The sequence below is a fragment of the Betta splendens genome, chromosome 9 (assembly GCF_900634795.4).
Source record: "Betta splendens chromosome 9, fBetSpl5.4, whole genome shotgun sequence".
In the NCBI taxonomy this organism is placed as follows: Eukaryota; Metazoa; Chordata; class Actinopteri; order Anabantiformes; family Osphronemidae; genus Betta; species Betta splendens.
In genome coordinates this window covers 11,163,656-11,178,246 of record NC_040889.2, presented here as the reverse complement: position 1 = coordinate 11,178,246, position 14,591 = coordinate 11,163,656, and the positions used below count along the sequence as shown (strand labels likewise).

Here is a 14,591-nt window from a genome sequence, read left to right as displayed (position 1 = left end):
TTTAGTGGACAATATGCTTTGATTGGATGTGACTTTGAATTCCGTACGATAATTTTCCATTAAGTTACAGGTTTCCAGGATTATCCCAGGCAGACAAGATTTATCAACATGGAACAACGTTGCCACCTTTTGAGCAGAAGCAACAAGGGTCCTCATAAAGACATCATATTCCCCTGCTTATCGTGGACGCTATGCATGTATGCCCTCAGGTACGATCCAAAGACATGATAATTGTGTTACGATTACAGGTAACTCAACATTACAATATGTTTGATTGCTAATATCCAAATTAAGCCTTGTTCTTGTTACTTGTATGTGTTCACTTCACTTGTTGCAGCATCATCAGAACTATGTCTGAGACTCTAACCACGTGCATTTGATTCTGTTGTTTAATCGTTCTTAGTTTTCACTTTAATTTGAATTCCAGAAAAATCCTATGATATGGTTTGGTGGAACTTTGAGCTTGAAGGAAAGAGAAAAGTATAGTTTAGTCCAAATTTAGGATTATTTTAAATTAGATTGTTTTATTAAGTAACAGGCTAAACTTCATCTTCAAGGTCCGGCCACTGGCTGAATGCACCCTTCGCCTTCAAACTTGGCAAAAGAGTGAAACCTTCATTTTCTGCAGTTTTCTGCAGGCAGTTTTATCTGAATGCCACAGCATTTTTTACCTCTATTTATTGACTCAAGAGGTGCCAGGTGTAGTTTGAGGCTGTCCTCCAGTCACTGATTTCCACACGCTTTGGCCTGACACTCAGGCACTACTGCAGATTGCTGCCACACGCACACATTCTTTAGATGCATGCTTGAAAGTAAATAATGGATTATTAATTATAATTATTATTATTATTAATTATTAGATTTTAACAGTAGTTCAGTATTGGTTTTCCAGTGTCAAATAATTATTAGGTATTAGAGGGTAAAGGTTTCCTTACTGTGTCCTAATGATCAGTTACGATAGAACCATGACACTTTGCCGACACAAAACACTTCTCGTCAGCAAATATTTCTGTAATAATATGAAATAAATTATTAAACATATTTTGCTAAACCTGCAGCCATCAGTCTCAGATACACCTTCATCATTCCTTAGTACTGTTCCACTGTCTCTGTTGATGCAGGTGAAGACTGCAGGACAAGGCACACGTCTGTAGTGAGTTCTCAACGATCCCACTGCTGTTCATGAAGTCTTCGATAGTGTCATTGTTGTTGTTTTTTCGCCTCAGAGACCTGAAAGACAGGCTGACCTTGATCGGCTGACCAAGTAAATGATGCTGTGGGAAACGTGAGAAGAAGAGAGCTCTTGAAAAGTTCATTGTCATAAGAAATGTGTAAAAATCAATATTCAAATCATTCAGGTCTTGTGGGTTTGTAGTTTCTCCTAGTCAACCTCCCTCCTTGTAGTCAAGCTCTCTCCCTCCCTCCCTCCCTCCCTCCCTCCCTCTCACCCCCCAAGTTCGCTCCCTCTAGTCAAGCTCTCTGATGTTCTCTAACCTCCCTCTTTCAAGCATTCTTCTTGTCTCCCTCTCGCCATCTAAGCTACCCCTCCCTCTAATCAAGCTCCCGGTTTCCTCCCTCTCAACCTCCAAGCTCCATCACTCCCTCTAGTCAAGCTCTTTTTGTCTCTCCCTTCCTCCCTTCAAGTTTCCTCAGTTTCTCTGATCGAGCTTTCTGATGTTCAAGCTCTGTTCCTCTCTAGTCAAGGTCTTCCTCCCTCCCTCTCACCCTCCAAACTCTTTGTCCCTCCCTCTCGCCAACCTCCCTCTTTCTAGTCAAGCTGTCTTTACCCTCCCTCCAAGACCCCCCCCCCCCTCCCGCCCCCCTCCAAACTCTATCTCCAAGATCCAGTTTTCCCCCCACCCCCCAATCCCGTCCATCTCTCCGTCCATTTCTCTTTCCGAGCTCCCTCTCTCCTTCCATCCCTCTCTCCCTCCAAGTTCTCTCCCTCTCCCTCCCACCTTCTCTCTTTCTCTTCCTACCTCTGTCCAACCTCCTTCTCTGTCTCTCTCTTTTCCCCCAAAATTCAACGTTTCCAGTTGAGGAACACCAGAGCTGATGGAGCGTAAGGGCAGACTCCTGATGACAGGTGCAGCTGTGGACGCTGGAGAACTTCATCCAGGGTTTCCTTGACAACAGAGACCAGACGATGACTATAGGACCTGAAGTGTAATTTACCTGAGTAATAGTGACGACATATCACAATGTAGAGACGTATGTTAACAATACATCTGTTCCTGCTGATGCTTCTTGCAGCCTGCACCTCTTCGCTCCCTCCAGTGCCTACGACTTAGAGGAAGTAACTGGATCACTGCTTCCTCTGCGCAGCATCTCACTGTTGGCCTCCCTCAGAGCAGAGGACAGTCAAGACGAGAGATCAAGAATCAATGTCATAGATGATGAAGAAACATCGGCTTCAATAAATCAATCATCTTAAACATATTGCTTCTTCTTTTTCAAGTTCCACTGTGAGATTGTGACTATTTGGTAAAGTGGTAAAAAAATTCTACTAATGTAACATCTGTATGAACTGCTAAATAACAGTGTTGTAACACTAATCAGAATGCTCACTTGTTTATACCATCTTTCTGACTTCACTTTACTACATACATCAATTTACTGAATACAGATATACTGTAATAAACAGCAACAACAACAGCTACAAGATTAACAGTCACATATTTTATTTGCTGGTCCTGGTAATGAGGCACAGCCAGTGGGAGAACTAGTAGTAGTTACTCCAGTGAATGAAGTATTATGGTGACAACAGTAGAACTCATGGGACGTGTCTGAGTGTGATGTTTACAGTTTTACAGTGAAGTGTAGCACAGTATCTTTAACATGATGAACACACGCTAGCTGCCAGTTTTAGCTGCATGTTGTCAGCTCCCACTGGGTCATATGTATCTAGATTCAGTTCCTGGGTTAATCTGTGGGAAAGGCGCAACACTGATCTGGGGTCAGCGGGAGAAACACAGCATCTGTCAGGACATGACAAGAGAACAACAGTACGTCCAGAAGTAAACACGAGTCACAAATCTTTTTGGACCACTTATTTGAAAATTAAGTTTCAACAAAATAAAATAATAATTTCCATCTGAGCCTGAGACACCTTCAGCTGTTTATCCAGTTGGAAACACAGCAGCAGGTCCCGAGTAAAAGCCTGATCTAAAACAATGCTGACATTTCTGACCAAGCCTTCCACTCTGCCCTCATTCATCCAGCACGTTTCATTCCCCACTGGAAACAATAGAACATTAGACTTATTGGATGCCAACTCCAAGCAGGCCTACACCTCAGCGCCCCCCCCTGAGAAGATTGGATCACAACTTGGTTCGTCTGCAGCACAAACCCTGTGAGCAGGCAACCAGCTGAGGGGAACAGGAAGTGGGTGAATGACTTTAACATTGTTCGGCTGCAGGCTGTGAGGAGTTGAAACAACGAGTCTGACGTGGTCCTCTGCAACACGGGGGCCCTGCAGGGAGCAGTTCTGTCTCTATCTGTTCACTGCTCAAACTGCAGACTTCACGTTCAACTCAGGATCCTGTCACATGCAGAAGTTATCTGATGACGCTGCCGTTGCCCTGAAAAAAAGCAGGAGGTGGGGGAACGGAGGATGGTAGCCAAGCTACCAAACCATAGTGATGATGGTATAGTGAAGAGCAGAGGCTGACCTCGTTTTGACCTCGGTTTGACCCCTCGTCTCTATATCTTTAGTCTAACTCTCATCTCACCTGTGCTTTTACCCTGTTCACCCTCTGCAGTGATACACCTGTTTCTATGTACACATACTGTATCTAACGTCTCTGAACTGAAACCCCACATCAGCCCCCATCACATACACCAAACCCTTCAAACTACACTTCTACGTTCTTACCAAGTCTTCTTACGTTTAACCAAGTGGGTTCCAATAAAATGGATAAAAAAAAGTGAGATTTATTACATGATGCTGTCTGCATTAAATGTCTGTACCTGAATTTCAATGGCATCTCTGCCAGTGAGGTGTCTCCATCTAGTGACCAAATACAATCATCACACCACCTCATCCTCACTCTGCTCTGAACCCATCACAGACGGGAGGTCTGTGATGGGTCCTCCTTCACTGCCCTCATCATCGTCTGCAGCCTGGTTTTCCTCACCAACAGCACTCCTGAGTGTCTCTAACACAAACACCAAATCAAGTGGTGTAAAGGAGGCACAAGGCGTCCACAATGCAGACGTTCATTGGTCCATACACTGTTTTCTGGCAAAAACACCGTAGAAGAATGCAACGCACTCATCAACTTAGCTTAACAAATGGTTATGCTAAGTTCTAAGCTTATCTGTGTTAAAACATGGAAAGTGAAACCAGGAACATGCTCCAGTCGACAGGATCAAAATTGCACAATAAACATGGGCTCCTGTTTACTGGTAGCTCCATTTAAAAGTCTAGATTTAGTCCAGTCCAAACAAATAAGTTGTTACAAGAACAGGCTCAGGCAGAAATGCGTTTCACATTCAATAAAACACACAAACGTAAGAGCGGGTGATTTAATGTGTAACATTTAACACCTTTGAAAACGTCCTGTGCCTTATAAAATACATTTTTGTGTCACATCACTGATACAATTGAACAGGCAGGTACATCTACTTACAGCGCAGCTCCCTGTAACTGGTAAAACACTGAAATGTTACAAATCAAAGGTCACAGAGGTCACCACAGCTACTGGTCTGTCCAAGATCAGTGGTTGTAAATCAATAAGTTTATAACCGTGATTACGTTGTTTCATCTTAAAACACCTAAAAAATTTGAGACTATTTGATGCCATGTTTTTCAGCAGAAACTTTATTCATCTAATAATTTCAATTATATTATTATATATTATATATTTCTGGATTTTGGGCTTAGAGTCAAACATGTCCAAAACTACAAGAAGAGATCACATTAATCAGGGCCATAAAAAGGTATTCTTTTCTTTAGATCTGACTTTAAATTACATTTCTATCTTATTCTAAGCCAGAATTAGAGAGTTTAAAGACAGAACTTGTGTTATAACCTCTGTAAATTTGGTTACAAATCCATATCCTGTCTACACATTAAGGCACTTTAATTAAGGCAGCAAAAATAAGCTGTTGTTTGTTGTTTCAAAGTTTGTTATACTGAGCATTAATCATTTTTCCGAAACTTTACAATAATACTTGTGCAATGGGAAAATAGTGCTTTGATAAGACGATGCAAGATCTTGTGATAACTGAACCTTTGCCTCCAAAAAGATTTGAGCAGCTTTTACAAAGATCCTTTAATGCACAAGTGTCTGATCCCTTTCTTGTGATTGTGAAGTTATTTGGCACTTCAGCATCTGTCATTCACACATTTCTAAGAAGAAAACCAGCTGGAAACGTTTGTACCTGGAGGTCGTCCATCCACAGTTTGAGAACATGTGCGGAGTGCAGAGACAGGGCAGCGTCAAGCTAGTATTGCTTCAGAAGTTAAAGATGCAGTTTGAATCAGCAATTCCACTTCAGTGTAAATCCCCCAAATACACATGAGCAGACAACAAAGTCACTACACAACCAGATACTTCCCCCAAAGGCAGAGGCTCTGAACTGCACATCTAAGCTGTGATATGAAGTCTCACCAAGCCCATCGTCTGGGCTTGGAAGGCAAACAATGACGCAAGATTGTGCTACGGTGCTGATTATGAAAATGTGCAGAAATGAGTTAATTTACATTTCAGCAGTGAAACAACCTCAAACTCAATTATAAAACCTCCATAACCTAGCAGTAATGGAAAGAATCGTATGGTGATTCACAATTTGTCTAATTTTCTTATTGTTGTGGTTTTATGGATTTAAATAAAAAAATGTTTTGTTTGTGCAGGTCTACTCCATATATAGGTAAGACCAGAGTGAGCAGGTATAGTATAAATCTATGCAAGTACGACAGGTGGGACTAATAATCACCAGTACCGTGTGTGCAGCAAAGCTGGACCTGCAGGATTCAAAGAACGTTACCACTCTCCACCTTTGTTTTACATTTATTTAAGCCTTTTTGAAGGATCCACGTGTACCCTGTCTTCAGAAGACATAGTCATTTTCTCCATCGAGTGCAGACAAACAACAAAAAAACAAAACAAAACAGCGCAGCGTATCTATGAGGAGAGTGTTGCAAAAGAATACAAATCAAACAGTATAAAAACAGAAGCAAATCACTAACATGAACACATTTTGGCTGCTTAGACCACATGATTAGACAGTCATGATTTTTCATAGACAGTAGAAAACACTGGTCTTTATAATGGTGGCTTAAAACTTCATACCAGTGAGACCATCGCTTAAAATATAAATGTCATGTTGGATATGGAAACGCATAGCCTGCATACAAAGCATGATAGTAAACAAACTAAACAGAAGGAATTCAGCTCGAGCACAGACTCACATACTGCAGATAACCACACATTTGGCCACGCTACATAAAAGGTGTCCGTTGGTTTTTGGGTTTGACTCATCGTACCCTGAATTCACTCTCCTCGGTTGTACCTCGAAGGTCAAAGCGAGCCTCCTGATTGGACAGTGGTATGTACCGTAGTGGTGTTTTATTGGTTAATTATTCAAATTAATACACTTGAAGAGATTGATTCATCTAAGGATGATGGGGAAAAAATAGTTCCCTTCTGCTGTATAGCTCAGATTTCCTGCTCGCCTTTTAACTATAGATCGAAATCCATGCTCAGGTGAGCAGACATAGGCAGTTTAATCACAAAGCGTCCTGAAGCTGCTACGATGCTTATTCCCATCTTTACAACGTCCAAAAGAACTGAATAGCAGAAAGCTAATATTTGGTAACATGTCATTACTTCACTAGAATTCTTCAATTATCCCCCCCGAAAATCATCGGTATCCTCGTGTGGCACTTTGTTCCTTCAGTCCTTGTATAGTAAAACTTTTTTATTTGTCGTTACAAGAATCCAAACACGCAAACCTCTGAGTCCGAGGACACACACACTGAACGTATCTATCCATAAAAAAAATAACCCTTTGATTTCCCAGACATCTCATCAGCATCAACGCTCATGTGTTAACACTTCCCAAATCTCCTGGAGTCCCGTAACTGCGCACCCTTTCAGTCCTTTTATGGACGACAGCTTCCTGTGGGCCCAGTAGCCCCTCCCCTTTCAGTCCTTAAATGGTCAAACATTCATTGTTCTCCTTTAAATGGAAAAATTAAAAATCCCGTGTTTTAGAATCCCGAGCCCCTTAACCAGGCCAGAGGTCAAAGGTCAGTGACCTTGTTCTCCAGGGCAGCAGCGATCTGTTGGAGGCGAAGGGTGAGCTGGTAATTCTGGGCTGCTGGGTCTTTGTCCAGCGACTGAATAATCTGAATGAGACATCAAGAATATATTTAACTTTCCATCAACTCACATATAAAAAAAATTGGATTCTGTTAAATGCAGATTTAACACAACTTAATAAACATGCTTTAGGAATGAAAAGCAGCTCCTCACCGAGTCGTAGTACTTGCTGGCGTACTGGTACAGTTCATGTAAGGCCACCTGTGTGTTCAGCTTGTCCGTGTGTTGCTACAAAGCGGAAACAGAAGATCCCTGTTACATTTCAAATATTCTTTACAGAAAGGTTTGCAGAACTGGATGCTGCCAGTTAGCTGTACCCTGGACACCTCAGCGAGGTGTGTGTTCATGTCCTGGTCGCTGACGGGAATCATCTGCCGGATGCCCTTGTAGTAACTGTGAAGACACACAAGTCCACACTGAAAAACACCTGATCGGACAATCCACCAAAGTGTAGGAGGAGCAAACACTCACTCGTCCACCATCTTCTTGTATGTGGATATCTCTTTTGCATAGAGCAGCTTGTTGCTGGGAGACTCCTAGAGAGAAGAATAAAGGATTTGTCAGAACCACCTTCGTTCCCAGTTCATCATTGTTGGCACAGCTTCTGTATCGATGGGGACTCACTCGGCTGAGTTTGTGCTCCGACTTGGTGCAGGCGTCCATGAAGGTCTGAGAGATGACGTGCAGCGAGGCCTCCACCACCTCCGACACGTGGATGTCGAAGATGAAGTGAGGATTCCTCAGGATGTTCACCCAGAAGCGCAGAGGCAAGCTGTGGAGGCAGAGACACTCATAAGATTCTCTCTTAAACAGTGCCTTAAAATATCAGAGGGAGAGACGGGTTTGTGGGTTCTGTTGGTCTTTGTGCAGCAGCAGCAGCAGCAGCAGCCTCGTGTGGTGTGACATTTCCCTGCACTTCAATTGGTGGTCATTGCCGCACCGAAGCAGAGGTCTGAACTTTGGCGTGATTAAAAACAGCCAGGCAGGACCCGGGTCAGAACGTCTGAACGTGCACAGTATGGGCCTCAGCTTTGATGCGGACTAATGAGGAGCTACGTTCCAAAGGCATATCGTCCCGTTACCAGATCGATTTCAAACTATTTCAGACTTTTACGGTGCTGCTGACACAATGTTTCCTCTCCCTCCATCCTTTCATCCCATCTCTTCCTCCTTTCACTTCCACAGGCCATAACCCTCATCAATAATTCACCACAGCTGATAAATACTTCATTGTCCAGTGTGTTGGTGTGTATGATTGACAGCTGAGCTCCGGGGCCCTTTAGAAGGAAGAAAGCCTGCTCTGGTCTGTACGCAGTCATTCATCTGTCCTGATAAGCGCCTGCCAATTACATCAGGCTTTGACTGCCTAGTTTAACAGTGAGGAGAACATAATTAGACAGTAGTTTAGCTTATGAGGTACAACACACGCAGCTGGAGAAGCAGTGTAATTATCTCTCTTCTCAGGTCATCTCTCCAGCTGAGACTCAGAAGCTGGCAGACGCTGAACCAGTGAGACAGTCCCATCCTGAGCGATTGCTCAGCGTGAGGCGCCTACAGGTGCAGGTGTTTCTCTTCTACCTGTTGGTCTTCCAGATGTGCAGCGTCTCCTCATCGACGTTGTCGTGCCGCAGCGCCTGTTCGTCCAGGAAGTCAAAGAAGTACTTGACGGCAGGAGGGACGGCGGAGCTGGAGCACAGCACACTGCGGAAGAAGTCGTCCACGAACTGCTGCAAAGTTCCCTGTAACACACACACACACACACACACACACACACACACACACACACACACACACACACACACACACACACACACACACACACACACACACACACACACACACACACACACACACACACACACACACACACACACACACACACACACACACACACACACACACACACAGGTTCACAGCCGTTTCCTAGAAACGATGCAAGGAGGAGACTCGCACCTGCAGCCACGCTCACCTTGACGGACAGCAGCCTGGTCAGGTAGAGCTCGGTGATGGCTTTGGTCGTGGTCTTGCCCTTCATGCTGCCTCGCTTCGACTTCCCCTCATCGATTTCATCCGCCGGCCTCACCAGGTGGAAGGTGTTGTCGTCCTCCAGCAGGGCGTTTTCTGAGAGGTGGGGGAGGAAGGTTAGAGGTGCCCAGCACACGGGACCATGTGTGTATGTGTGTGTGTGTGTGTGCATACTCTCTTCATGACTGTCTTGGTGCTGGTGAAACGACTGCGTGTGCAAAACTCTGGACAGAACCAAGGTGGCGTTGTCCCGAACCTAAAACACAGAAAACAGACAGGCTAATTAGGAGGAGCTCATATGTCTAAGGGGGGTGAGGCCTCCTGTGGGCTGACATTTCTCTGCACTTCACTATGCTTGTCTTTGAATAATAATAATAATAACGATCATCGAGTCTTCAGCTGTAACGAAAGAAGTAACGAGTATATTTTCAGGACAGGTCGACCTGAACATCAGGCTTCACCCACATTGTAATGAGCCAGAGTGTTGAGCCTCTTCCAGCGTCCTTCTTTCTGGGAGGTCAGGTCCATGTCTGACAGAATCTGACCCGTGGAACCAGGACGCCACTCTGTGGACGGGAGGCGATAATGGTAGCGCCTGAATAATAATTATATAGATACAATTACTGCAGTGAGTGTCTGCGTCTTACCCAGTGCAACATTCTCCACCTTTGGTCTCTGTGAGTACGGCTGGTTCCTGTAAACCTGATCGATGATCTTCTCCTTCACCTGCAGCCCAGTAAAAAAAGGCACAAGGTGTTTCAGCTGAAGGTTTGTACGAACCACAGCGACAGACGGAGAGCCGTGACCCACAGCTCATCCTCACCTGGGAGATGGTGTCGCAGTTCAACACCTTCACCGGCGTCACGTCCGGCCCTTCACCGTGCACCAACACCTGCAGGGTCTGACACGCAGGCGCTTAATGGGTTAAAATTCATGAATCTGGACGTGGAAACGTGAACAGTGCAGCACAGAGCTAGCTTACAAACGAACCCACTTTGTGAGTTGATGGAAGAAAACCTGCTGTGACCTTTGACCCGGAGCTGGTTTTCATCATTATAAGCAGGTAGCGACAGGCCCTGACTTTATCACCTGAATGTCTGATTCATATGCAGCAGCTGCTTGGCTTCTGTGTGTACTCACCAGCACAGCGTACTCCACGTCGTCCCCCAGCAGGCCTTTATCGTCCAGCGTGTACTTGGCTTTCTTCAACCGGGCGTCCACGGGGCCCTTCTCAACCTGGTGCTTCAGGGCTTTGAACAGCTTGTACAGAGGTTCTCCTGCTGTGTCCTAAAGCGAGGAGGACACAGACACATCAAGGCGTCGACTCGGTTGGACGCGACGGGAGCATTTCCATCCGTCGGGCATTTGTATTACAAAAATTGCAGAGAAGGTGAAACGGGTCAGAGCGGAAAGAGAATGAGAAGAAATCGAATGTAAAGACAGACAACAACAACACAGAAGAGTCCATGTTACCCTGAGGAACTGATAGAGACAGATGGACATCCAGTTACAAAGCATCCTCTCCACAACCGTCTCCGACCTGGTTACATGCACAAGATATGGAAATAAACCTCTAGATCAGACCGAACAGCAACCAACAGGCGCCGCTGCTGTAAAATGGTGCCACCGTCCGATCTGCGTGCACAGCGCACCTCCTCAGCATGAGCTTGGGGTTTTTGTTCTGCACGTGCTCGTCCATCATGTCCAGCAGCAGCGTCCTCATGATGTCCGTGTAGTACTCCAGCTTGCCGTGCAGTGCCACCGTCAGCAGGGACGCGAAGTAGCCGCGGGAGCGGGCGTTGAAGTCGGGCCGGCTCTCCAGCGTGTGGATGAACTGGAGGCAGAGGCAGAATGAGGCTGGAGTGCAGCGAAGCCGCCGGAGGACGACTCAGACAGGCAGACTCACATTTATGAGGAACGGTTTGCTGTTGAGCAGGTTGGAGAACTGGGTGAGCGCCTGCAGCACGATGGTCTTGCGGGCTTCTGGGATCTGGAGTTTCTCCGTGATCATGGCGTCGTTGGCGCCGTCTTTGGAGGGCAGGAAGAAGTTGCGGTCGGTGTAGGTCTTGTAATCCAGGAAGGGCATCCGCGCCTCGCTCAGGTCGCTGGTGTGGTCCTCCATTTCAATCATCAGGTCTGACGCACAGCGAGACAAATCAGCCGAATTAGCATCATGAGCTGCCCGCCGAACGGCTTTCACACTCGCAGGCGACGCCTCGTACCTGTGAACTCCTTCTTGCAGCGATCGCGAACGCTCTCCTCCAGACTCTCCAGCTGGTGCTTCACCTTCTCGTACTCGCGCTCCGCCTGCTGACTCTTCCTCCTGACAGACAGACGGACGCACGTTAAAAGGACAAACAAGAAGAGTGGGGTTCTTTCAGTCCCGTCTCAAACCTGTAGCAGTAGACGGACACGGCGATGAAGAGCAGCATGGGAACGACGACCGCGGGGATGATGATCGCCAGGTGAAGCTTGGGGATGATCGGCTCGTCGTAGTAGACCAAACCCACGATCCACTCACCGCGTCCGAACTTCACCTGGACCGACACAGAGATGAGACACGGCAGGTAGGAGTTTGATGTACATGTGAGAGAACAGCATGCAAGAAAAATAATGTGTTTCCCAGATGTGAAACATTTGGACTTTGACCCAGAGTGAATCCACCCCCCCCAGGGGGGATTTTGACTCTCTCTCTTTCCAGCTTTGTCCTTGACAAATGAGCACGACAGAGCCACTTCCTGCGGGCTCCTGACAGCTACGACTGGAACGAGGAGTTAAATTACAGCCGTGACGCTTTGGTTCTGAGCCCCCCCCCATAATGTGTTTACCACAAGCTCCAGCATGTCGTTGGTCGTATCTCTGCGCTGGCGCTGGATTTTGGACTTGGCTTTGGGCTTCGACGTCGGAGCCTCGATGATCAACCTGTCATCCTGCACAGAAACGAACACAAACAGGGACTGAAAGAAACTCATCCACCACCTGCTCCCTCGTTCCCCGCGCTGTCGAACGGATCAAGTGTCAAGTGTGACCTCATGCTGCGGTTCTACCTCCTGGTAGATTTACAGTTGAATCCATTCAAGTGTGTGTGCACCTCTACCTTCAGTATGTTGACGTGACAGAGGGCATCGCCAACGAACGCCTGGGCCTCCTCGGCCGTCATCGCCTTGGAGAAACCTTGGCCCTGGCGACGGCGAGAAGCAGAGACCGAACCTATCAGCACCCAGAGGCTTCGTGCAGCCGCGAGGAGCAGGTGCCGCCGTCTACTCACATGCACGTCGATCAGGCTCTTCTCCGTGATCTTGTAATTGTCCAGCTTCTTAAACAAGGGGTCGGGGTGATAGTGGAAGCTCCTCAGCTCCTCCACCACGTTGTCCAGCTGCAGGTACGTCCTGAAGGACTGGCCGTAGAGGGAGCTGTTCAGGGACGGCGAGTGGAACTGGAGGACGCTGTCGTTCTTGGTCTGCGCAGGCTCCACAAACTGAGGGAGACGAGAAAGAGTGAGAAGCTGAGTCCTTATATCGTGTTTGCCAAGTCAAGTGAATCAAGATCTGCCTCCCCCTCCCTTCCTTCTTGTCCCTGCGGCGTCTATCTCCATCCTCCCCCCCCCCGCTGCACAGACAAAATGACTTCACCTCCCTTCGCCTGCAGCGCATCTTTTCGGTGAGAGTCTGTCACTCAGAGCCATTCAGTGGTGAAATAGGAGCGTTGTCCCTTTTCCTGTTTCAGGGTTTCCACTCGGAAAGAACAAGCCTCAGATGTAGCAGCAGGCGGATGTACATCCAGGTGACAACGTGCTTTTATTAAAAATATGATCTAGTCTGGTCATTCTAGAGTAGATTCTACAGTCCTTCAAAACCACTTTATTTTCTCACTGAAGCACAGATGTCGACAGACGGATCTGCACTGGACAAACAGAGTGAGGACGGTGTCCTCGATCACGGCGTCAGACGTCTTTGACTCTTACCTCCTCAGAGCCGGTGTCCTGCATGAACTCGTCTGTGGACGTGCTCACTCTCAAGGTGGCGCTCTGAATCAGGTCGAAGCCGCTTCCCCGGACCACGATCATTCGCCCCCCGCTGTTCACACGGGTTTTATCATTAGCATACATTAGGTTTATTAAAAGAAGACGATGCTTCACAATAACAAACAGCTTTGAGGACACGCTCACCACAAGAAGCTGGTTTTGGGGTAATATTCCGTGACCTTGGGATTCTCAGAGTACTGGAACTGCACCGGGACGTCTTTGGTGGTGTTCTTTCCGTACTTCACCGTCACCGTCAGCGGGTCAGACGGCACCTTCTGCCCCCGGTATTTTCCTGTCTTGCAGGTGATGTTGGTGCCGAAAAACAGGCTGGAGAGCAAAGAGGATGCTGGTGCTTAGACACCGCTCGGCCGCGTCTCTACAAAGACCGAGCCGGTGTGAAGAGTGAGCGCTTACATGTCACAGGGAACGCCCCCCACTGAGACGGAGACGTCCTCCTTGGTGGCCGTGTCCAGGTTGTCGCCGGTGATGTTGATCAAGGTTCCCCCGGCTGCTGGACCCTTCACCGGCTCCACAGCAGCTGGTTTGGGGTCCTGGGCAGAAAACACAAAAGTCAGCTGGGCGGCAGATGGGCCAATGCTGGGAGAACGGCCAGGCGTCAACATCACCCGGGGATTCTCCAACTTTAGGACTAATTAACTTCACAACAGCCGTCACAGACTGTGGGGAAAAGCCTTTTGAACAGCCGTGGCCTTTTCCTCCCAGCTGGGAGAGGTGAGCACTTTGTTTTTCACTAGCACCGGAAAACAATGGAAGAAGTCAAATGAAAAGCAAACATCAAAGTTCAACCGCACCGAGCTCATTACGTCGCAGCCGCCGTCCGACAGGTACGAACGCTTTGATCGCATCGAAACCACAGTGCGCTTTCAAGTCAAGGGTAAATAAGCGGAGCTCGGGGTTCGTATAAGAACTGAACTAAACCACTGCCACTGAGGAACCTCACCGGCTTCACCGGTGGATGAGAAGGCACATGGAAACACAGCAGATGGCTCCTTTTCCTGTTTGTACCAGAGCTCGGCAGCAGAAGCAGGAGGCCAAATTCATTCTCAGCCACAGCGGAGGTTCGGCGGCTCGGAAATTTAAGAAGTTAATCTTTGTGCCGAATTAAAACAAGGCGGTGGAGCCCAGTGTGTGACGCCAGTTAGTCACGTTTGAAAGCATGGGGGGAAATGAAGGTGTAAATACAAAGAGGTGCA

At 47.0% G+C, this 14,591-nt stretch overlaps 1 protein-coding gene across 2 annotated transcripts in view; it reads right to left on the bottom strand.

Moving 5' to 3' along the window:
• Positions 1–5,998: 5,998 nt before the first annotated feature.
• Positions 5,999–14,591, bottom strand: part of plxnb2a.1 (plexin b2a, tandem duplicate 1) — a 69,853-nt gene continuing 61,260 nt past the window's right edge. For both annotated transcript variants that reach the window (XM_029161337.3, XM_029161338.3), the window contains 23 exons: positions 13,792–13,928; positions 13,522–13,704; positions 13,318–13,429; positions 12,622–12,831; positions 12,451–12,534; positions 12,182–12,283; positions 11,748–11,890; positions 11,576–11,676; positions 11,260–11,489; positions 11,006–11,187; positions 10,827–10,893; positions 10,494–10,640; positions 10,177–10,254; positions 10,001–10,079; positions 9,819–9,919; positions 9,528–9,609; positions 9,298–9,449; positions 8,907–9,067; positions 7,953–8,100; positions 7,800–7,864; positions 7,646–7,721; positions 7,482–7,556; positions 5,999–7,354 (listed from right to left, as the gene is read on the bottom strand). In XM_029161337.3, the coding sequence (XP_029017170.1) occupies positions 7,250–7,354; positions 7,482–7,556; positions 7,646–7,721; positions 7,800–7,864; positions 7,953–8,100; positions 8,907–9,067; positions 9,298–9,449; positions 9,528–9,609; positions 9,819–9,919; positions 10,001–10,079; positions 10,177–10,254; positions 10,494–10,640; positions 10,827–10,893; positions 11,006–11,187; positions 11,260–11,489; positions 11,576–11,676; positions 11,748–11,890; positions 12,182–12,283; positions 12,451–12,534; positions 12,622–12,831; positions 13,318–13,429; positions 13,522–13,704; positions 13,792–13,928 (2,820 nt within the window). In that variant the 3' untranslated portion in view covers positions 5,999–7,249. The remainder of the gene's footprint in view (positions 7,355–7,481; positions 7,557–7,645; positions 7,722–7,799; positions 7,865–7,952; positions 8,101–8,906; positions 9,068–9,297; positions 9,450–9,527; positions 9,610–9,818; positions 9,920–10,000; positions 10,080–10,176; positions 10,255–10,493; positions 10,641–10,826; positions 10,894–11,005; positions 11,188–11,259; positions 11,490–11,575; positions 11,677–11,747; positions 11,891–12,181; positions 12,284–12,450; positions 12,535–12,621; positions 12,832–13,317; positions 13,430–13,521; positions 13,705–13,791; positions 13,929–14,591) is intronic.